Source organism: Zalophus californianus, chromosome 8 (genome assembly GCF_009762305.2).
Source record: "Zalophus californianus isolate mZalCal1 chromosome 8, mZalCal1.pri.v2, whole genome shotgun sequence".
NCBI classification, from domain to species: domain Eukaryota; kingdom Metazoa; phylum Chordata; class Mammalia; order Carnivora; family Otariidae; genus Zalophus; species Zalophus californianus.
In genome coordinates this window covers 21,076,804-21,100,133 of record NC_045602.1, presented here as the reverse complement: position 1 = coordinate 21,100,133, position 23,330 = coordinate 21,076,804, and the positions used below count along the sequence as shown (strand labels likewise).

Below are 23,330 nucleotides of genomic sequence, written 5' to 3'. Positions count from 1 at the left end.
CATGAGAGGGGAGAGGGTCAGAGGGAGAAGAAGGCTCCCCGCGGAGCCAGGAGCCCGATGTGGGACTCGATCCGGGGACTCCAGGATCATGACCTGAGCTGAAGGCAGTCGCTTAACCAACTGAGCCACCCAGCCACCCCTGAAGGCAGACTTTTAACTGACTGAGCCACCCAGGTGCCCCTCCAACAGATTTTAAAATACTGATTGTTTTTCTTCGTGTAACACCTTAAGAGCCACTGGTTAGGACATTGTAGTAATAAGAGCAAAAATCCAGAAAGAACCAATATACTCATCATTCTGGTTGAAGTAATTATAGCACATCTGCACAATGGAATTCTGTGTACCTATTAAAAGGAATGTGGTAGATCTCTATATTCTGTTCTAGAATGTTCCCCAAGGTATATTAATTATTTTAAGTTTTAAAAAATCAGTATTCTAGACAGCTTATGTACTTGATTTTTTGCTTAAAGAAATGAGTAAAAGTATTAAAATACCTATACTGTTTTCACCAAAACAAAAATACAAGTATAAAAACAGTGGAAGGATACAAATTAATATAAATGATTTCATAAACAGGAAGAGAAATAATAAAAGGGTGTATACAGGGGAGGGAGCTAGACTTATATGGAAGTCAGTTTTATCGCTTTACAATAATTACAACAAGTTTTTAAAATGTACTTTCTAGGGGTGCCCGAGTGGCTCAGTTGGTTAAGTGTCTGCCTTTGGCTCAGGTCATGATCTCAGGGTCCTGGGATGGAGTCCCGCATAGGGCTCCCTGCTCCTTGGGAGCCTGCTTCTCCCTCTGCCTCTCTCTCTCTCTCTCTCTCTCATGAATAAATAAATAAAATCTTAATAAAATAAAATGTACTTTCTAGAAATATGAAACAAAGCAAACTCAAGAATATGTCAAATTTGTGGCATAGTGACATAAGTAAGTTGCTTGGAATCTTAGTTATAGGAGACCAAACATCAATAAATCTTAAACTGCATTCGATAGTCTTATTTTCAGTAATAGGTACGGTTTCTTTGAAATTAGATCTATAGTAGAAAGCAAATTAATAATTATAGTAATGTTATCAGGAACCAGGATTATCAAGGAAGAAGAGAAGTGATAGAATTATAGAATCAGAAAAGTTAGGTGACAGTCCTGTAATCTTAAATTTAATTTGGTATCCATCCATGAATTTATTTTTGTCTTTCTTAAAAAAAGGGCTTTCTTGTTCTAACCATTGAAAAGTCCTAGAACCAGTGGTAACCCCGTAGCAGTGCGCACCCCCTACCCTGCAGCACATGGTCTTTTAATAACATTTACATTTAAAAGATACCAGTGTCTTTGGAGAAGTGGCTGATCCAAGTTGGGCAAAAAAATATGCAAGGTTGCCTGAGACACTTTCTTTGGCAGATAGCGAGGAAGCTGGATACTGCTGAGGTCATGTCCCAGAGATGGTTTACAACTTGAAGGCTTGGCCACAAAACCAAAAGGTTACAGTTTGAATGCCAAATTTGTAATGATTGGTTTTGATTTAAACATTTTAAATACTTAAACATCTATGGGTTGATGATGACACTTCAAAATCAGTTTTATGTACTATTAGCTTTCTGAGACTGCTGTAACAAATTACCACCAACTACATGCCTCTAAAGACAACAAAATTTAGGGGCACCTGGGTGGCTCAGTCGTTAAGCGTCTGCCTTCGGCTCAGGTCATGATCCCAGGGTCCTGGGATCAAGCCACGCATCAGGCTCCCTGCTCAGCAGGAAGCCCGCTTCTCCCTCTCCCACTCCCCCTGCTTGTGTTCCCTCTCTCGCTGTCTCTCTCTCTGTCAAATAAATAAATAAATCTTAGGGGAAAAAAAAGACAATAAAATTTACTTTCTCATGTTCTGGAGGCCAGAAGTCTGAAATCAGGGTGTCAGCAGGGCCATACTCCCTGTGGAGGCTCTAGGGGAGAACTCTGTTTCTTGTATTTTTTTAGCTTCTGGTGGTTGCTGACTTACTTGCCTTGTGGCCACATCACTATAATCTCTGCCTGTCTTCACATCACCTTCTTTTCTGTCTGTCCTCTGTGTCATTGGATTTAGGACACTTGAGATAATCCAGGATGATCTCATCTCAAGATCCTTAACTTAATTACATCTGCCAAGACTCTTTTTCCAAATAATGTAACATGCACAGATTCTGAGGATTAGGGCATAACTTTTGGGTGGCCACCATTCAGCCCACAAGTACCCACTCATTTTGAAAATATACTGAGTTTGGATCTTGGTTGTGCCCCTTAATGTCTGAGTCCTCTGGCAAGCTAATTAAATTTCCTGATATGCAAAATTTAGATGATATTACAATATACAAAGAATGTGTATATTTGAAATTTATGTATAAATATATGTCCTTGGATTGAGCCCAGTGTCAGTCTTCCTGCTCAGTGGGGAGTCCGCCTCTCCCTCTCCCCGTGGTACCCCCCCCCCCGCTTGTGCTTCTCTCTTTCTCTCTCTGCCTCAAATAAATAAATAAAACCTTTTAAAAATAGATATATGTCCTTAAAAATCTTTTCATATTTTTATTTGTGTAGAAAAATGTCAGTAAGGATGCTAATCCAAATATATTATTTAGTTCTCGGGGTAGAATTGCAAGAGTTTGGGTGGGAATAGAAAGGACTTGTACCCACCTTAGAGGGTAGTTCAGTGAAATTCTGTTCAGATGAACCTAGCATGCTGTTAGAGGCATACAAGATAGTTACTTTTGGTTGCTCTTATTAATAAAATTGTGCCTGTCAGTGTAGCCACTAAAAGTAATTATGAGAGAGAAGTTTCCCAGCATGTGCTTAAGCCTTTAATATTTAAAAGTTAGGACAAAGTTTAACTTTCATAGAAGTTGAGACCTGTACTTGGCATTAAGTCAATTCTGGGAGATGTTCCTTACTGGTGGGTCCTGAAATTTTCATGATTTACTTCAGCTGGCTTGAGATAATGTCTATGGTTCATTTGTTAGAAAGGGCTTTTGCCTTAAGGGGGAACAGTCCAAATAGTTTGCCGTGGTAACTACAGATAGCTTTATTGTCTCTTTTTCAGGCTGCAAAGTGGAATTCTTATATACACTAATGGAATTATTTTGTTTGTTTTCTGTTTATTTTCAGGTGGTATTTGAGGTGGGTAAGGAAATAATATATTTTCAGATTTCTGCAAACCATTAAAAAGAATGAACATAGTCAAATATTAATAGTCTTTATTTTTATTATGTCCCTTTAGAAACATTGGTCAAATCAAAAAGACAGGCAATAACAAGTGTTGAGAAGGATTAGAACCCTCATACATTCCTGTAGAATTGTGAAAATGGTATAGCCATCTTGGAAAACATTTTGACAGTTCCTCAAAAAGTTAAACATAGAGTTGATATAAGACCCAGCAATTCTACTTTAAGATCTGAACACAGAAGAATTGAAAATATATGTCCAACACAAAATCATGCTAATGAGTGTTCAGAGTGGCCAGAAGGGGAAACAACCCAAATGTCCATCAGCTAATGAATAAACAAAATGCAGCATATGCATACAATGGTCTATTATTCGATGATAAAAACGAAGTATTGATACATGCTTTAGTATGGATCAAACTTCAAAACATGGTCAGTGAAAAAAGCCAGTCACAAAAGAGCACGTATTAATGATTCCATTTATATGAAAGGTCTAGAATAGGCAAATGCATAAGGACAGAAAGTAGATTAGTGATTGCATAGCACTAGGGGCATAGTTAGGGAAAGAGGGGTGATAGCCAACCAGTGCAGGGCTTTTTGTGGGTGGTGAAAATAGATTCTGGTGATGGTTGCACAACTTTTAACCAAAGCCATTGAATTTTTACACTTTAGGTGAGTTGTGTGTTATATAAATCTTAGTAAAGCTGTTGTTTTTTAAAATTCGTTAACGTAAGTAGACTGAGGATGTGGTTTCTTTTCGCTGCTCAGTTATCTCAAGAACTTTATTTTTGTATGATATATCACAGTGAATTTTTTCTTAATGTTGCATTTTATGTCAATTCTTTCCCATATATAAACCTTATCCTAAGGGTGGGAGTGCAAAGTCAGGTATGCCAAGTATGAAAAGTCACCTTCTTAGTATTGTCCTCTTTAAATGTTATCTACCGTGTATTCCTTTCTTAGGATTTATAAAAATATGTTGAAAAGCTGTTTTCCCAAATTTGTATATTCCAGTGAACCATGCTTCTGCATTTTTATGTCAGGTAGCTACCCACCGACATACTTTATATGGTATCTTCAAGCTTTTAGCCATACCACGAAATCCCATTTTGCTATCCGGGCCTTTTTAGTCCAATTACTATGGAAGGAGAAGGTGTTAGTAAGCATGTACTTACTCTTCCAGAGTTATCACTAGCAGTAGCGATTGCTATTTTATTATTTCTGTTATTAAGGGGTCTGAATCAGCATTTTCTTTGTTATCTCTTATCATGAGTAATGCACTGCTGAACTTTACAGAATATAAAAATCTAATTGCTATTTTAGTATAATAGGCTCCTGAAGGGAAAACCGTTATTCATATAAGACTAAGGTTTGGCCAAGCTCTGATGAGGTATAAAACAAGTAGTGATGAAGTAGAGAGAAATTTCACCCTGTGCAAATGTACATTGCTTCCATGAGAGAAATCCTAAAGCATCCTCTCACACTGGTAGGCCTGAAACTGTTGATTTAAGAGATGAAGTAATACTAAGAATTAAAGCTGTAGTAGAGTTTTTGAGGTGGAGTGGCCTTATTGCCTTCATTTTAAAGATAGGGAAAACTGGGACCCAGTCTGTCAGCCCAGGGCTCTTTCACGATATCATGTTGTCATTAGATTTACCTTAACATACATGCTATCCAACAGGCTCTAGAATCTTCTCTAAGTTTTACCTAATTTGATGACTCATGGTTTATATTCTGCTTCCTGTTTCAATCAGTCTATTGAAAAATCAAAGAATAAAAAGTAATGAATACTAACTCCCATCCCTTCCCCATCCTATCATCCTTCACTAGAGCTTTCTGAGGAAATAAACTGAAAAGGGAGGCTGTTTGCAGTAGAACTCCAAAAAGAAGATCCTTCCCAAAAGTGTTTGGTCACAGTTCTTAATACAGGTAGCAGCATATGATTGGGGAAGGAATGGTGCTTGATGTCAACTCTGATAACCACATTATTTATTGTCATTTTTCTCCCCACTAGTATCGTCTAGACTGTCACAGCCATCTTCTCCCCAGTCAGGCTGCCCATCACCTACCATTCCAGCAGGTAAAGTCATTTCTCCATCACAGAAGCACAGCAAGAAGGCACTAAAGCAGGTAATCATGCTAGCCTGTGTTTATCAAGTCTTATCTCCTGCATTAAAAATTCATGATTCTAGAAGTCATTGAAAATTTCTTGAAAGGGCATTAGGTCCTTTTAAGGAAAAATTTCATGCAGTTTCCCACTTTGGATTTAATAATTTATGTACTTGTGTGCTATAGGTTTGTGGTAGCTAGTCTTTTTATCATTTTTTTTTAAAGATTTTATTTATTTATTTGACAGAGAGAGAGACAGTGAGAGAGGGAACGCAAGCAGGGGGAGTGGGAGAGGGAGAAGCAGGCTTCCCATAGAACAGGGAGCCTGATGCCGGGCTCGATGCCAGGACCCTGGGATCATGACCCGAGCTGAAGGCAGACGCTTAACGACTGAGCCACCCAGGCGCCCCTTTTTATCACATTTTAAAAGCTCTTTATTTGTTCCTAATTTGCTAAGAGGTTTTTGTTTGTATGCATGTTTGTGGGTAAATTATGAATAGGTGTTGAACTTTTTGGCTTTGTTTTATTCAGCATTTATGGAGATGATCAGGTAGCTTTTCTCTTTAAAATTGCTAATATACAGACTTCCATGACTAGATTTTCTAATGTTAACATATACTTAGTTTCAGGAATAAACTCTACATGTTTGTTCCATATTTTTTAATATGTTATGGATTTTTCTTTTTTAAGATTTCTGCTTGGATTTTGCTGTTTTCTTGTACAATTCTTGTACAATTTTGGAATCAGGATGGTTCTAGCATTATAAAATAAGCTGGGTAGCTCTCTGCATTTTTCTAGATTTTTGGAAAATAATTATAGAATTGTTTTCTTAGCACTTCAGTTTCATTTGTTACTGATCTGATTTGATTCCTGCTTTTTGAACTAATTTTGGAAAAAATCTTTTTCTTAATTTTGGATATTTATTTCTCTTAGAAAATGGCCCGTTTCATCTGACTTTTAAAATATTTGCATAAAATTGTAGTAGCATTCCTTTATGTTTCTTTTTCGTTCCTCAGTGTTGTTCACTTATAATATATCTTTTTTTCCCCAGTGCTACTTGCCATTGGTCTGTGTTATTGGGCTTTTCAAAGAACTTTTTTTTTTTGAAATGCAAATGGTCAATAAATACAGATTCACTAATAACTGAACATGACAGACTACTTTTTTCCTCAGATTGGTATAAACTGAAGAACTTAATTATCAGGCATTGGCAAGTGTATAGAAAAATGGCTACTGGTAGTTTGCTGATGGAATATAAATTATTGTACTTTGGAAAGAAATCTTGTGATTATTAAAATTGTGAAGGCACATACCCCATGACTAAGCATTTGAACATTTTGGAACTTAGGTTAGAAAAATACAAATATCCATACCAGTTACACACATACACACAGAAAAATATTTGCATTCAAGTTTGTAACAGCAAAAACTTGCAAGTAACCAAATATATATCAGTTAGGGAATTCCTTCGTAAATGATGCCATTTCTATATGCAAGATCAAGTTTGTAATGTGTTTGTTTTATGTATATAGACCTGGAAGCATCATCACACTGTAATGTTGAATCACTAAAATTAGTTGTATTACAACATATAGAGTGTAATACCATTGATAAAAATAAACACATACCTACAAAACAATATTATATATATACACATATATATTTAAAGATTTTATTTATTTATTTGACAGGGAGAGAGAGAGAGGGAGCACAAGCAGGGGGAGTGGGAGAGGGAGAAGCAGTCTTCTTGTTGAGCAGGGAGCCTGATGTGGACCTTGATCCCAGTACCTGGGATCATGACCTGAGCCGAAGCAGACGCTTAATGACTGAGCCACCCAGGCGTCCCACAATATTATATTTTTATTAGAAACACACATTAGTGTAAAAAAAAAAACAAAACTCAATAAGGAAAAATAAATTGACTGTAGTTATCTCTGAAGATTAGGGGACAAGACTGAGTGGTGGTCAAGAGAGTTTAACTTCATGTTTGAATTAAATGGTAAAGATATAATCATGTATTATGTAATTGAAATTTTTAAAAATTATGTAGGCCTTAAAATATTAAAAGAAGTATTTAAAGCAAAAGCGCTTTTATTAAAAGAGTTTCAGAAATTTGATAGGATTTATTGCTGTCTGCCTGGATTAATCTCATAGCAGTTGTATTTTTATAAATTTTTTGAAAGATTTTAAGAAGTGTAAGATGCTTCCTTCCACAGGAAAAAGGCATGTATTTTCCTAAACCTTGTTAGATAATGCATGACACGTTTACTACTCCTGTATTATACTCCTATAATCCCAAGAGTCGAATGTATTTTCTTTAAAGAATACCAGTATGGAAAAGTATGTAAATTAGGTTGTTGGTATGTAAAGTAAGACCTTGCCTCCAGTGTAAGTTTTTTATAGTATTAGGTGAGAAAAATTACTTCAATATAAGGTATCCTGTATAACGATAAAGGTGGTTGTTTTTTTAATTTTAAAATAGAATTAGGAATAGAGTTTGTAAACTACTGAGGGAGGAAAAAACTGAATACAGTTCTTAAATAGGCTATAAGTTACTCTGTTTCTATCATGTGTCTGAATTTACACCATCATAGCAGGAATAGATGAGAGCAAATGGTTCTATTAAATTTTGCACTAACCTAGAATAATCTGGATATTGTGAGTGACAAGGAAAGACCCAGTGGCTGCCACCCAGGATTTTCTGTTCTGATTGCGGAGAATGAGAGAGAAGCTGTAATCAGTGATCAGACAACACTGACAATTTTTTTATACATTGTGCTCCTGCCGTGGCTGTTAAAAATGTTGTAGGTAAATGTAAGTCAGATCCCTGACTCACTCAGTTCATTTTTTCCTTTGGCAGCTAAGGTCAAGATCAGTTGTTGCACCATGACTATATAACATTGCCAGAGATGAGGGTGAAGAGGCAATGGGAACCAAGTAGCCAGTTATTCCACACTTTTTTGCATGATAGTCTTGATGGTTAAAGCTTAAATTGGCAATTTAGCAAGGTCATAGATGTCCAACCTTTTCCTGAAATGTAGCTTTACTTTCTTAGTTTCTGTGTCTTTTTTTTTTTTTTTAAACCTTGAATTAAAAAGTTGCCTTCAGGGGCGCCTCTGTGGTTCAGTCAGTTAAGCGGCTGCCTTGGGCTCAGGTCATGATCCCAGCGTCCTGGGATTGAGCCCCACATTGAGCTCCCTGCTCAGTAGGGAGCTTGCTTCTCCCTCTCCCTCTGCCTGCCTCTCTCTCTCTGTGTCAAATAAATAATAAAATCTTAAAAAAAAAAAGTTCCCTTCATATATTTTCATGACTAAACTCTGGGAAGTTGTCATCTTTTTCATTCTAAATAGTTTAGTGTAGTGTATTCTATAAATAGAAACATTATAGAAATTAAAATATGCTGAAATAGCCAGAAGAAATTATACTGTTCTTAGAACCAGTGTTTTGTAACTTTCCTTCCCTTCTATTTACTGTGTTGCTGTAAATTGCTGAGGATTTGGTCATTGGGCCAAATCTTACTGCTCTTACAGGAGATGAGAATCAAATGGTTATTTAACACCAATTGTTCAAATGTATCATCTCTGAAATAGATGTAAGCTAAATATTTATATTTCTACATAGAGCTAATGCAGACTGGGACTCTCTTTGGTCAAGGGCTTAGAATTTTATTTCCAGAAATGATTGGAAACCTCTAAGTTTCTGCTGCTACAAGTATGGGAAGTCCATGCCTTACTGGTGATTTTTAAGTTCTAAAAATGTTTGTGACTGATTCTCATATTTATACACAAGAGTAATACTGCCCAAAAATATGCAGACTCTTAAGTATCATTTTGGGCTTGTATTTAATTGGTTTCATTAAGGTTTTTGTTTACTTTGATAGCTTTCAAAGAAATGGGATGGTCATCATGCTTCTCACCACTTAAAAAGCATTCACTTCCTGTTATTAATTACTAAAAAATGATGTTATTTTGTTGCTTATAGTCAGTTTTCTTTTTATAGGCTCTAAAACAGCAACAGCAGAAGAAACAGCAACAGCAGTGCAGGCCGAGCATGTCCATCTCCTCCAGCCAGCCTCTCTCTCTGAAGACTGTCAAAGCAGCCAGTGACTCTATACCTGCCAAACCTGGTAGGCAGACTTGGGGTCTTTTGAATGGAAATTTCTTTTTCCAGAATTTTTATGCTGTTTTTCTAATTTGTATACCTTATCATTTATTTTTAAATTACTGGGTTTATTTACGTAGTCTGTTACTGCCAGATCATCAGTATAAATCTTTTCAGGAGAAATGGGAAAATTTATGCAGAATCATCCATCATGTAGTTACAAAAAAATAAATCGGCGAGATGTGCATGTTAGAATGGAATCAGTGACTGACTTCCAAGATGTCTAACCTAGTAATAATTTGGACGCCTCTAATCATTGACCTTACAAAGCTGATGTTGCCAAGACACTCAGACTAAACTCTTCACCAGTTCTCTCCTTTAAAGATAAAAAAGTTTTCCTAAGAACATAGGCTGCATTTGAGTTTCCATTGGATATAAACACAGCCTTTGGATTTTTGATGTTGTTGTTTGTTTTTCATCTAACCCAGATTAGATACAGGCTTTGTATTTTATTACACAATTCATTTTGATACTAGCTGATTATATGGGCCTGCCAAATTTAAATGGTATCTTGCAGAACTTTGCATTTTTGTTAGGAAGGAAATTTACCACCAGAAACAAATAATGTGCTGGGGAGAAGGAAGTGATTTTATTTTATTTTTTAACTCTGAATTTGCAGACTCAAAACGCATTTGCAGGGTCACATTGCATCATACGTAACTCCTTTTAGTTTGTGTTGAATGATGTGTTTGATTGATTTCTGTCTATAACCTCAGTGTCAACAGTCTTTGCTATATTTTTTCTCTTAGCAATATGGGAAGGAAAGCCATCTGATGGGCAGTCAGGCAGCCCTCAAAACTCAAACTCTAGTTATTCTTGTTCAGTTCAAGTGGAAAATCCCTTGCTGGGCTTGGGGAAGAAGTCATTCCAGAGGTCTGACAGGCTCCACACAAGTAAGTTAATTTACAAAGACTTCAGTTCTGCATCTTAATTTATCAACTCTGTGTTTGAAATTCATCAGCTGTTTTGTGGTTTCGTTCTTTTTCTGACAACAGGTTGTTTTGTCCAGCATTATTTATGTCTTATTTCTGTGTACGGAAAAGTAGAAGGACTCGTAATTAAACATGCTAAACTGACCCTTTTTTTTCCCTGCTCCCTTTGAAATCCCACTAAGATGGGAATATGGAAATCCAAAAGATTAGATCCATAAGGGTGAAGAAAACAAGGAGACAACAGATGGGCAAGCAGTGTCAAGAAATTTTGATGAAAACTAGATGCTGAGCAACAGATGCCAATAATGAGCAAGCCAGCTAAGGCTGCAGAACACCAGAAAGAATCAAGAATAGCAGACATTGGGTGCCTGGGTGGCTCAGTTGGTTAAGCAACTGCCTTCGGCTCAGGTCATGATCCCAGGGTCCTGGGATCAAGTCCCACATCGGGCTCCCCCTTCTCTGGGGAGCCTGCTTCTCCCTCTGCCTGCCACTCCCCCTGCTTGTGCTCACTCTGTCTCTCTCTCTCTCTGTCAAATAAATAAAATCCTTAAAAAAAAAAAAAAATAGCAGACATCATGTATCATAGTGGGAAAGGGTGAAGCCTAGGGTTGAAAAGAACCTTTTTTGGAAGTTAATAAGAAGCAGTTTGATGCCTCACTCTAGCAGGAAATAGGTGGTTTATTTTTGAAATTATGTACGGACTTCAAACTCAGAGATAGCACTTATGGCTGATGGCAGATAATGAGGCAGTGTACTGAAATCAGGAAAATTAAGAAAAATATAAATACTAATAGTGATCCTTCTTCTTGGCTTCCAGAATGTTAGTAGTAAGGCATATTTCTGTCACCACAACTTCCTTCCTCCCAGCCCCACCTATGTTCCAGCAGGAGATGGGTGGGTTGGTGCCTAAAGAAATTGAATAGCCTTGGGGCACCTGGGTGGCTCAGTTGTTGAGTATCTGCCTTCGGCTCAGGACATGGTCCCAGGGTCCTGGGGTTGAGCCCCTCATCGGGCTCCATGCTCGGCAGGAAGCCTGCTTCTCCCTCTCCCACTCCCCCTGCTTGTGTTCCCTCTCTCGCTGTGTCTCTCTCTGTCAAATAAATCAATAAAATCTTAAAAAAAAAAGAGAGAGAAATTGAATAGCCTCAGAAGAAAATCTGCAGGCTAATTTACAGATTCCCAGCTAAATAGAAATCATCTTGGTCATACTTCTGTGATGCTCACCAGTCTATAAGACCCACCTACGCACCCAAAATTTCAAGACAGCCTTCTTAATGTATTTTCATTGTGATTATTCATGATTACCTTTGAAGAAGACCTCCATCATGAGGCACAGAATCTGAAATACAGATTCAGAAGAAACAGACAATTCAGGAAGATTTAAAACAAATAACTTTAAAAACAGTAATATCCACAGAAAGGTATAAAAGATGACATTGCATCTATGAAAGAACAGACTGCTATTTTAAAAATCAAAAAATAAAGAGTTCCACGGTATTAACTAATAGGGTAGCTGAAATAAAAAATAACAATAGATGGGGTGCTTGGGTGGCTCAGTCGTTAAGCATCTGCCTTCAGCTCAGGTCATGATCCCACGGTCCTGGGATGGAGTCCTGCACTGGTCTCCTTGCTCAGCGGGGAGCCTGCTTCTCCCTCTGCCTGCCCCTCCCCCTGCTTGTACTCTCTCTGTCTCTGTCTCTCTCTCTGACAAAGAAATAAAATATTTAAAAATAAATAAATAAAATAGTAGAACCATCAGAAAGAACAGAAATTGAAAGGGGGCTTAAGATAATAAGAGAAATAATAGAAGAAAATTCCAGAGAATTTAAAGTCACAGTTCCAAAGATGAGAGTTCATAGTTGGTGTCAAGGAACATGAATAAAAAGAAACCAATTCCAAGACACATTCTTTTGAAATTTCAAAACATCCAAGATAGTGAGAAGGTTCCAAAAAAGAACCAAGGAGAAAGAAAATACTTCACATACAAAGATGTAAGAATTGGAGACACCTAGGTGGCTCAATCTGTTAAGCGTCTGCCTTTGGCTCAGGTCATAATCCCAGGGTCCTGGGATCGAGTCCCACATCGGGCTCCTTGCTCAGTGAGGAGCTTGCTTCTCCCTCTGCTTGCCATGCTTCCTGCTTGTGCTCTCTCTCTCTGTCAAATAAATAAAAATCTTAAAAAAAAAAGTAAGAATTGGGATGGTTAACATTTCAGCAGCAGAATAGAAGTTAAAAGGTGTGCAGCAATGCTGACAAAATTCAAAGGATTATTCTTTTTAAAAAATTTTTTTTTAATTTTTAATTTTTTTAAAGATTTTATTTATTTATTTGGCAGAGAGAGACACAGCAAGAGAGGGAACACAAGCAGGGGGAGTGGGAGAGGGAGAAGCAGGCTTCCTGTGGAGCAGGGAGCCCGATGTGGGGCTTGATCCCAGGACCCTGGGATCATGACCTGAGCCGAAGGCAGACGCTTAACGACTGAGCCACCCAGGTGCCCCAAGGATTAGTTATTCTATACCCATTTATATGTTCCAGACACTTCCAAACTATTAAGTGTGAAAACAGAATTAATATTTTCAGACTGCTTTATTTTTTTGTTTTTTAATTTAACAAAATTATTTATTAAAAAATAAGATAGCTGCCTGGTGGCTCAGTCAAGTTAAGCATCTGACTCTTGATTTCAGCTCAGGTCATGGTCTCAGTGTCATGAGATCGAGCTCTGGGTTTGGCATACCTTCTAAAAGTATTTATGAATATTTTTAATCTTTGGCAGTGGAATTGATGATCAAAGGGTATGCTCAGTTTATGGCAGATATTGCCTCTAAGAAAAATGCACAAGGAGGACAATAAAGCAAAGAAGCTGGCACCCCCAGCAACTTGTAGATTAGGTTTTTACATTTCATTGCTTATATTGTGCCTGGTAATCTTTAAATTATTTTCCCTCCTGCCTTAAAACTCACTTAAGCGTCTTCTTGGGTAGCAGGAACAAATTAGATAGGTTCTGCACTCTGCAGGTGCCAGGACACCTGAGCTACAGCTCCTGCAGGACTGGAAGTGCTTCTACATCTCCATCGTGTAGCATAATTTTCCAAAAAGCACTATAATTAAAACTTAAATCAATCCCAGAAAAGCAAGTGTTGGATTTCAAGAATTCTTTTTCCTTTCCTTTTTTTTATTTTTAAGCAATCTTTATACCCAACGTGGGCTTGAACTCACAACCCCAAGATGTAGAGTTGCATGCTCTACTGACTGAGCCAGCCAGGCACCCCCAGACTTCAAGAATTCTTATTTATTTTTTTTAAATTTTATTTATTTATTTATTTATTTTTAAAAATATTTATTTATCTCAGAGAGGGAGGGAGGGAGCATGTGCCCGTGTGAGGAGGAGGAGCAGAGGAAGAGGGAGAGAATCTCAAGCAGATCTCCACTGAGCTCAGAGCCCAAGTCAGGGCTTGATCCCACGACCCTTGAGATCATGACCTAAGCCAAAATCATGAGTTGGATGCTTAACTGAGGCATCCAGGTGCCCTCACAATGAGTGTATTTTATTATTATTATTTATTTATTTTTAAAGATTTTATTTATTTGCGAGAAAGAATGAGAGATAGCGAGCATGAGAGGGAAGAGGGTCAGAGGGAGAGGCAGACTCCCTGCTGAGCAGGGAGCCCGATGTGGGACTCGATCCCAGGACTCCAGGATCATCACCTGAGCCGAAGGCAGTTGCTTAACCAACTGAGCCACCCACAATGAGTATATTTTAAATGTATGGAAGAAGCTGTACATTTTGTGTAAAGCAAATGTAAAACAAAATTAGATAATTCATCTGAAATCTTTTTTAGTTTACATTGGTATAATTTGTTTTAACTTGAGTAAAATAGGGTGTATCATATATTTTTACATCCCAGATTCTATTTAAAAAAAAACATAGCTCAGATTTTAAGTATAATATGATAGAATACAGCAGCTTAACATGGGGAAAAACAAAGTCAACTTTACCAAAATTAGAGGACTTAAACTTTAGGGTGCCTGGGTGGCTCAGTTGGTTAAGCGACTGCCTTTGGCTCAGGTCATGATCCTGGAGTCCCGGGATCGAGTCCCACATCGGGCTCCCTGCTCAGCGGGGAGTCTGCTTCTCCCTCTCACCCTCTTCCCTCTCGTGCTCTCTATCTCTCATCTCTCTTTCTCTGAAATAGATAAATAAAATCTTTAAAAAAAAAAAGAGTGAAACAAAAGAAAAAATACAATTGGCATGTATATTGTTATTTCATTTATTCAAATTAAAAATGTTATTTTTTTTTAAAGATTTTATTTATTCATTTGACAGAGAGATACAGGGAGAGAGGGAACACAAGCAGGGGGAGTGGGAGAGGGAGAAGCAGGCTTCCCGCGGAGCAGGGAACCCGATGCGGGGCTCGATCCCAGGACCCTGGGATCATGACCTGAGCCGAAGGCAGACGCTTAACGACTGAGTCGCCCAGGCGCCCCAAAAATGTCATCTTTGGTAGGAAGCCAGGGTTTGAATGTTGAAACCTTTACTTTTCATTTTATATATTTTGGTACTATTTCAGTTTTGGGGACATTTACCTTCATCTCTCAAATGCTTTTTTAATATCATTCAATTTGGGGGCGCCTTGGTGGCTCAGTCGTTAAGGGTCTGCCTTCAGCTCAGGTCATGACCCCAGGGTCCTGGGATTGAGCCCCACATCGGGCTTCTTGATCAGCAGGGAGCCTCCTTCTCCCTCTCCCTCTGCCCCTCTTCCTGCTTGTGTTCCCTCTCTTGCTGTCTCTCTGTCAAATATATAAATAAAATCTTAAAAAATAATAATTCAATTTGAAAAGTTTTAAAATATTTTATTGTGATTTCTCCTTTGTCCCAGGAATTGTTTTGAAGTTTTAAAAATTTTCTTAAAATGTATAGGGATTTTTGGGAAAATTTGACAGCTATATGAATGAAACTGGACCACTTTCTTACACCATACACAAAAGTAAACTCAAAATGGTTGAAAGACCTGAATGTGAGACAGGAATCCGAATCCATCAAAATCCTAGAGATCACAGGCAGCAATCTCTTTAACCTTGGCTGCAGCAGCTTCTTTGCTAGACACGTCTCCAAAGGCAAGAGAAACAAAAGCAAAAATGAACTCTTGGGACTTGATCAAGATAAAAGGCTTTTTCATGGTAAAGGAAACCATTGACAAAACTAAAAGCAACCTATGGAATGGGAAAAGATATTTGCAAATATCTTATCAGATAAAGGTGTAGTATCCGAAATTCTATAAAGAACTTACCAAACTCAACACCCAAAAAAACCAAAAAAATCCAGTCAAGAAGTGGGCAGAAGACCTACAGATGGCCAACAGACACATGAAAAAAAAATGCTCAACATCACTCGGCGTCAGGGAAATACAAATCAAAAGCACAGTGAGATACCATCTCACACCAGTCGGAATGACTAAAATTAACAACTCAGGAAACAACAGATGTTGGCAAGGATGGGGATAAAGGAGAACCCTCTTATACTGTTGGTGGGAAAGCAAACTGGTGCAGCCATTCTGGAAAACAGTATGGAGGTTCCTCAAAAAGTTTAAGTAAAGCTACCCTATGACCCAGCAACTGCACTGCTAGGTATTTACCCAAAAGATACAAACATAGTGATTCAAGAGGGCACATGCACCCCAGTGTTTATAGCAGCAGTGTCCAAAATAGCCAAACTATGTTAAGAGTACAGATGTCCATTGACAGATGAATGGATAAAGAAGTGGTGTGTATATACAATGGAATATTACTTCTCCATCAAAAAAAACAAAATCTTGCCATTTGCAACGACGTGGATGGAACTAGAGGGTATTATGCTAAGTGAAATAAGTCAGTCAGAGACAAATACCATGAGATTTCACTCATATGTGGAATTTAAGAAACAAAACAGATGAACATAGGGGAAGGGAAGGAAAAATAAAGTAAGACGAAAACAGAGAGGGAGGCAAACCATAAGAGACTCTTAACTCTAGGAAACAAACTGAGGGTTGCTGGAGGGGAGGTAATTGGGTGATGCGCATTAAGGAGGGCACTTGATTGAATGAGCATTGGGTGTTGTATGCAACTGATGAATTACTAAATTCTACCTCTAAAACGAAGGATACCATATAGGTTAATTAAATTGAATTTAAATAAAAAATTTAAAGATAAATATTGGGATTTTGGGGGCACCTTGCTGGTTCAGTGTGTAGAACATGTGATTCTTGATCTCATGGTTGTGGCTTCAAGCCCCACAGTGGGTGTAGAGATTACTTAAAAATAAGGTCTTTAGAAAAAATATATATATTTTATGTTTCTGTTTTGAACTTTTAACTGAAATACCTAATAGTCAGAGATCATGCACTTTATGATAGCTCTGCCTCTGTATAGTGATAAACAACAGATTCTGAAGCCACAGCGCTGGGTTCGAATTCCTGCACTGTAACTTAATAGTATAATTTTGGGCCAGTTTCTTACCAGGTCTGGGCCTCATTTTCTTCATCTGTGAAATGTACAATAATAGTGTCTTACTTCATAGGGTTATTTGAAAAATAAATGAATTAACACATGTCAATGTTTAGAATAGTGCCTGGCACTGATGAAGCCTTATAGAAATGTTTGCTGCTGCTATTATTGATCATTATATGAAATTTACTGAGACGTGATTGTGTTCATTCCTGATTATTTTATCCCCATCTTTATAATCACATTCTTTATTTCTTTAATCATTTTATGCAGCGCTGTTCTGTATTTTATCTGTGACAGTTTCAGTGATAGTACTTTTAGGTCTAAACCTTTTATTTTTGATTTCTATTGACTCTGTCATAGTAGCATGTCTGCTGGTTTGTCAGGGTAGTCTGTGTGAGATAGTGCTGGATTTTAATTTGTAGGAATCCTATGGGCCTAATTTAAGGGAAATCCTTTCCTCTTAAGAGAGATTACTTTTGCTTCACCTTCAGCCAGGAACAGAGGTTATTCATATTCAAGATTGTGTAGCCTTGTGCATGTATTTCTAAATTAAAATTACTGGGTCTTAGATTCCTATGCACATTAAATTTTGCAGTATATCATCAAATTTTCTTCCAGTAAGATTATATTAATTTGAGACCCATCAGTAGTATTTGACAGTTGTCTTTGCTTTTTCTCTTTGTAATCTCAGCACTGTATTGCATTTGGCATGCCATATTGCAATGGCATACAAAATTGCCATTTTGATAGACAAAAAAATGTTCATTGGTTTAACTGGCATTTAAAAAATACTAATACTGTAGCATCTGTTTATGGTTAGTCAAATATGAATTACCTGTAATTCCCTGTGCTCGTTTTTCTCATGGTGGTACTTCTTTTTCATATTGATTTATAGATGCACTTAAAAATTTTTTTAAATATCTATCTACCGATCTATTTATTAAAGTAAGCTCTGCGCTCAGTGTGGGGCTTGAACTCATGACCCTGAGATCAAGAGTCGCATGTTCTACCAACTGAGTCGGCCAAGCACATTTATTTATTTATTTAAAAAGGTTTTATTTATTTATTTGAGAGAGAGTGCACAGGCGGTGGTGGGGGGACGGAGGCACAGAGGGAGAAGGAGAAGGGGACCCCCTGCCGAGCAGGGAGCCCATGCAGGGCTCTATCTCAGGACCTTGAGATCATGACCTGAGCCGAAGGCATACGCTTAACCGACTAAGCCACCAGGCGCCCCTAGATGCACTTTTAATATGAAAAATCGTAAAGTTTTGTCATGATTTGCAAATGTTTTTGGCAAGTTAGTCTTGTTATAATATTTTTTGTCATTTACATTTGAAGACTTTGTGTACTCAAGTCCGTCAGTCATTTGAAAGACTATAACCTTTTGATTGTGACTAAGTTTCTTGAAACCACTAAGGTATTCAGTCACAGCATTTTAGGTAATCAAAATTAAAATTGATGAAAAAATTCTGATGGCAAAGGAAAAAGGATCTCAGTATGGTACATATATAGATTTGAATTTTTCTGGATTTTTTGGATCATTTTGTGTATGTGTCATGCCTTGCTTTTATTAGTCTTAGAAGAAATTTCTAAAACCTTTAAGTGTTCCCTTCTTCACAGTCTGATATTTAAGGTAGTTACAACTGTGCTTTTTACAAGAATGTAAAGGAGGCCCAAATGATTCTTTTCCCCTATTTTTGTAGGGCAAATGAAAAGGACTAAGTGTGCTGAAATTGATGTTGAGACACCAGACTCCATTCTGGTTAATACAAATCTACGAGCACTGATCAACAAGCACACCTTTTCAGTCCTTCCTGGAGATTGCCAACAGCGACTGCTTTTACTTCTTCCAGAGGTGGATCGACAGGTGCGTTATTTTCAAGCATAAGCAGTTTTTAAAAAACCTTCTGAGGCTTTCTTCACTCATCCCCTTTAACACTCCTTAAGACTTTTTAAATAGCTTTTTATTAGCTATTTATTTTAAATAGCTTTACTTGTAAAGAAATGGTATCAAAGGTACTAAGACAAGAGATAAGAATATTTTTATGTAAGTGTTCTTAATAGTTTTGCCCTGTAAGTCTTAGAAAAGAAAAAAACTGTCTTATCAGAATGTCAAGATTATGGCATAAAATTTGTGTAGCTATCATATTAGGAGGTCAGGTATTCATTGAATACAGTCCAGGAGGAAGAGTTGTCTTGTTTAAGACATTTAACAGGGATTTTTTAATGGATTTTTTGAAGGGAGAATGAATGTTAATTATTTTCATTCTTTTGTTAGTTTTTCTTTTTTTTTAAGATTTTATTTATTTATTTATTTGACAGAGAGAGAGAGACAGTGAGAGAGGGAGCACAAGCAGGAGGAGTGGGAGAGGGAGAAGCAGGCTTCCTGCTGAGCAAGGAGCCCAATGTGGGGCTTGATCCCAGGACCCTGGGATCGTGACCTGAGCCGAAGGCAGCAGTCGCTTAACGACTGAGCCACCCAGGCACCCCCTTCTGTTAGATTTTTAAAAAATAGAAACATTTATTATTTTCATAATAAAGAACTTTAAACACCCAATAAATTATACTCCTAAAAAAAAGATAGCTAGAAGAAATTCCAAAGTTTTGGGACAGTCTGGGTAGGGACCGGAGAGATTTAGGTTGGTCAGGAATAAGGTCAAGATCTGAGACCTAGGCTTTTATCTAGGAAAGAGTGACTAGCAAGTCACTCCCCCTTCTGATCATCTCTTTCCTCCTCTACACAAGGAAGATAGGACCATTATGATTTTCTAAGGTTTATTCAATTCTGAGGGGTTTTTTATTCATTATTATTTCCAAACACATACTGTGTTCTAAATAATCTGATAGGCCCTCCCCTTTTTTCCTAATCATTATAAAAACAAGATGAAAGAGAGGTTTTTTTCCCTAGTTTACAGTAAGAAAACTAGATTTATACCCTGGTTTGTGGTAAGAGATTAAAGGAGAGTAAGTAAGTTATACACATCATCCAAGCTAATTGACTATGGCAAAAGAATATTTCTAATTCTGAAAATTATCTTTCTATTAAACTGTATTGATACTAGTTTCAGTCGCATAATGATGTGAATTAGCACATAGGAAAGCAGGCCAGATTCCATTTCCAGTGAGACCAAGTAAAGTCAGGTACACTACCAGCAATAGGGCAAAGAAGTAAATAAAGCTGATCCTTCCCAACTACTGCTTTTCCCTCCTTAAAACTTCTTGGGGAAATTACAGTTTTTGGGATGTCCACCTTTTGGTTCGAACAAGTTAGGAGGCTGATGTTTCTGCAGAGTTTTTAAAGAACTTCTCATTGGGGATTGCTCTCGTCTTTTTTATTTTTATTTTTTAAAGATTTTATTTTATTATTTATTTGAGAGAGAGAGAATGAGAGATAGCACGAGAGGGAAGAGGGTCAGAGGGAGAAGCAGACTCCCCGCAGAGCAGGGAGCCGGATGTGGGACTCGATCCTGGGACTCCAGGATCATGACCTGAGCTGAAGGCAGTCGCCCAACCAACTGAGCCACCCAGGCGCCCGCTCTCGTCTTTTTTAAAGGCTTAGGTTATTAGGTTGGGAATAAGATAGGACCTAACTGAAAGCCTATTTCTAGAACTCTAGTGCAAGTTTCTTAGAACTGTCTCTTTTTTTTTTTAAGATTTTATTTATTTGACAGAGACACAGCGAGAGAGGGAACACAAGCAGGGGGAGTGGGAGAGGGAGAAGCGGGCTTCCAGCCGAGCAGGGAGCCTGATGCGGTGCTTGATCCCAGGACCCTGGGATCATGACCTGAGCCGAAGGCAGACGCTTAATGACTGAGCCACCCAGGCACCCCAGAACTGTCTTTTGACTAATGGCTCTTATCCTCTCTCAGAAGAAGGATTGCTACATAAAATTTTAGAATGAGGGGTGCCTGGGTGGCTCAGTTGGTTAAGCAACTGCCTTCGGCTCAGGTCATGATCCTGGAGTCCCGGGATCGAACCCCACATCGGGCTCCCTGCTCAGCAGGGAGTCTGCTTCTCCCTCTGACCCTCTTCCCTCTCGTGCTCTCTATCTCTCATTCTCTCTCTCTCAAATAAATAAATAAAATCTTAAAAAAAAAAGATTTAAAAAATAAAATTTTAGAATGAAAAGAGACCTTATAAGTTATCTATTCAGTTTCCCATGGAGTACAGTCGTGTGAGGAATTCTTAATAGGACGTTACTTGGCCTTTTTTGAGTATGGTGAGAACGTACAGTAAGAAATAATGTCCTTATATATAGAAGTATGGAACTTGAATCAACTTCACTGTCAGATGCAATTTAGAGTGTTTTTAGAATCCTGGTTATTACTAGGATGAAACATTGAACACCATATTTCATTGTATGGATTGCCCAGCCATGAAGTAAAAATAATTGAGACCAGAGAAAAGAATATAGGAGGGGAGTGGATTAAAGCACCTCTCTAAATATATTTAAAGGTCTGTCGTATTAAAGAGGTAAACTTTTTTGTTTGTCCAGAAAGCAGATGTGAAGTTAAAATAACATTTTTAACAGCTGTAGCTGTTAAAATGGCTTGGCTTGTGATGGATTACCTTACTCATCACTGGACTATTCAAGCTTCAGTTGGATGACCTGTTCTGATAGGGAAGACCGTTACCCCTCTGCCAACTCTATAGAGTGCAAATTGGCAGTCAGCAAACCTGGGCCAGTTTTGGCCAACTGCCTATTTTTGTAAATAAATCTTTATTGGCATACATCCACCTTCATTAGTTTACATGTGGTATATAGCTGTTCGTGCAGCAATGGTGGTGGTATGTGGTTGCAGCAGAGCCCCGGGGCCTTCAAAGCCTAAAATAATGGCAGTCTCTCCTTTGACAGAGAAAGTTCACCAATTTCTGCCCTGGAGCTGGGGGTGGGGAGATAACGTGGGCCCAGATAGGTGTAGAAAGTGAAGTTGGTTGAGAAGAGTTCCTCAATCCCTAGGATGTCCCAATAGTTACTTAAATTTTCTTCAGAAAATTGTTTTTGACTTAAAGGTTACATTTAAGTTTTTAATACACCTAGAATTATTTTTTGTATTGCTTTGCAATTGGGCTTCAACTTTATTTTCTACTTAATAATAGCCAGTTGTTTCACCACTACATATTTAATATAACCATCTTTTTCTCACAATTTGAAATACCATCTTCATTATATATTCTATGCAGTTACATGCAGTATGTGTTTATGCGTACACTCCACTCTTCCACTCATTTCTTCATTCTAATGTTACTAATAATAGTTTTGACTGCAGTGGCTTTGTGTGTGATATGTTTAATAATTGGAAAGGCGATTTTTCTTATTTTTTCCTTACGAATTTTAAAATAATTTTGTTAAAAAAATATAAAATCGTTTTGTTAATGAAAAATCTGCATAGGGGTTCTGATTGGAATGTAGATAATAACTATGGGGAGAATGTCAGTTTTATTAAGCTTTTCTATCTAAATTTTTCCAGATCTTGTGTTTTATGTCCTTAAATAAGATTTATGGTTCTAAACCAAGATAGGAAATCCAGACTCTTTAATAGAATCTTAAAACCTTTTGGCAAGACATCACAAATCAAGTCAGTGGGCAGATAAATTAGGGGAAATTTTTTAGCATATGTGACAGTTTTACTATGAATAATATGTAAAGGATTCTCACAAATTGATAATAAAAATAAGCAGCCTTATAGAAAAATGTGCAAAATGATAAGAATTTCACAAGGTGATAAATCTAAATATTTAATAAACATGCAAAAAGGTGAACAAAATTCCAGTAGTCAAGATAAAGGAAATTTTTACCATTTCAAACCCATTAGACTGGCAAAAATTAAATAATTTAGTTAACAAATATTGTTCACAGGATAAAGAGTACACTCATATATTTCATAGAAATATGAATTATAGTCTTTTTGGAAAATAACAGTACCTTACAGGCACAGATATTTCTTTGCTTTTAGAACTTATTCCACAGAAATAAAAGCCCTAGTATATTCATCTTTGCCAGAATGCTAATATTGCAGTGTGGTTGATTATGGGAAAACAGTGGAAACAAGGTTCATGTTTATGATTAAGAAACTGGCAAATGAATTAAGGTGCATGCATCCAATGAAATAATATGCAGCTATTATAAAGGAATAGCTAACACTATGCCACTTGACTTGGAGAGAAGTACACAATGTATTACGTGAGAAACATAAGATTCAGAGCTTGGTCTGGAGCTTGGTCACAGTTTTATAAAACAAATAATAAACCTCTCAGGAAAAAACTTCTTACATGTAGATTTATTTGTTTTTGGATGATTCTTTGAGTATAATTAATGGGGAATGGAATTGAAAGTAGAAGAAGGAGGAGCGGTAAACAGGAAATAAATTTATTAGAAAAAATGATATATTACAAAATAGAAGTATCCATAATAAGCAGCATGGTATGATGTAGTCATGTTTCTATAAAATTAAA

The 23,330-nt window shown here is 37.4% G+C and overlaps 1 protein-coding gene across 5 annotated transcripts in view; it reads left to right on the top strand.

Annotated features, from left to right (window-relative positions):
• The window catches only part of ASXL2 (ASXL transcriptional regulator 2), a 136,565-nt gene that overhangs the window by 96,677 nt on the left and 16,558 nt on the right, over positions 1-23,330 (top strand). For 4 of the 5 annotated variants that reach the window (XM_027621934.2, XM_027621936.2, XM_027621935.2 and 1 more), the window contains 4 exons: positions 5,204-5,319; positions 9,298-9,424; positions 10,209-10,352; positions 18,578-18,741. In XM_027621934.2, coding sequence (XP_027477735.1) covers positions 5,204-5,319; positions 9,298-9,424; positions 10,209-10,352; positions 18,578-18,741 — 551 coding nt within the window. Of the gene's footprint in view, positions 1-5,017; positions 5,119-5,203; positions 5,320-9,297; positions 9,425-10,208; positions 10,353-18,577; positions 18,742-23,330 lie in introns of those variants that run through there. The other variant, XM_027621938.2, reaches the window with a different exon arrangement.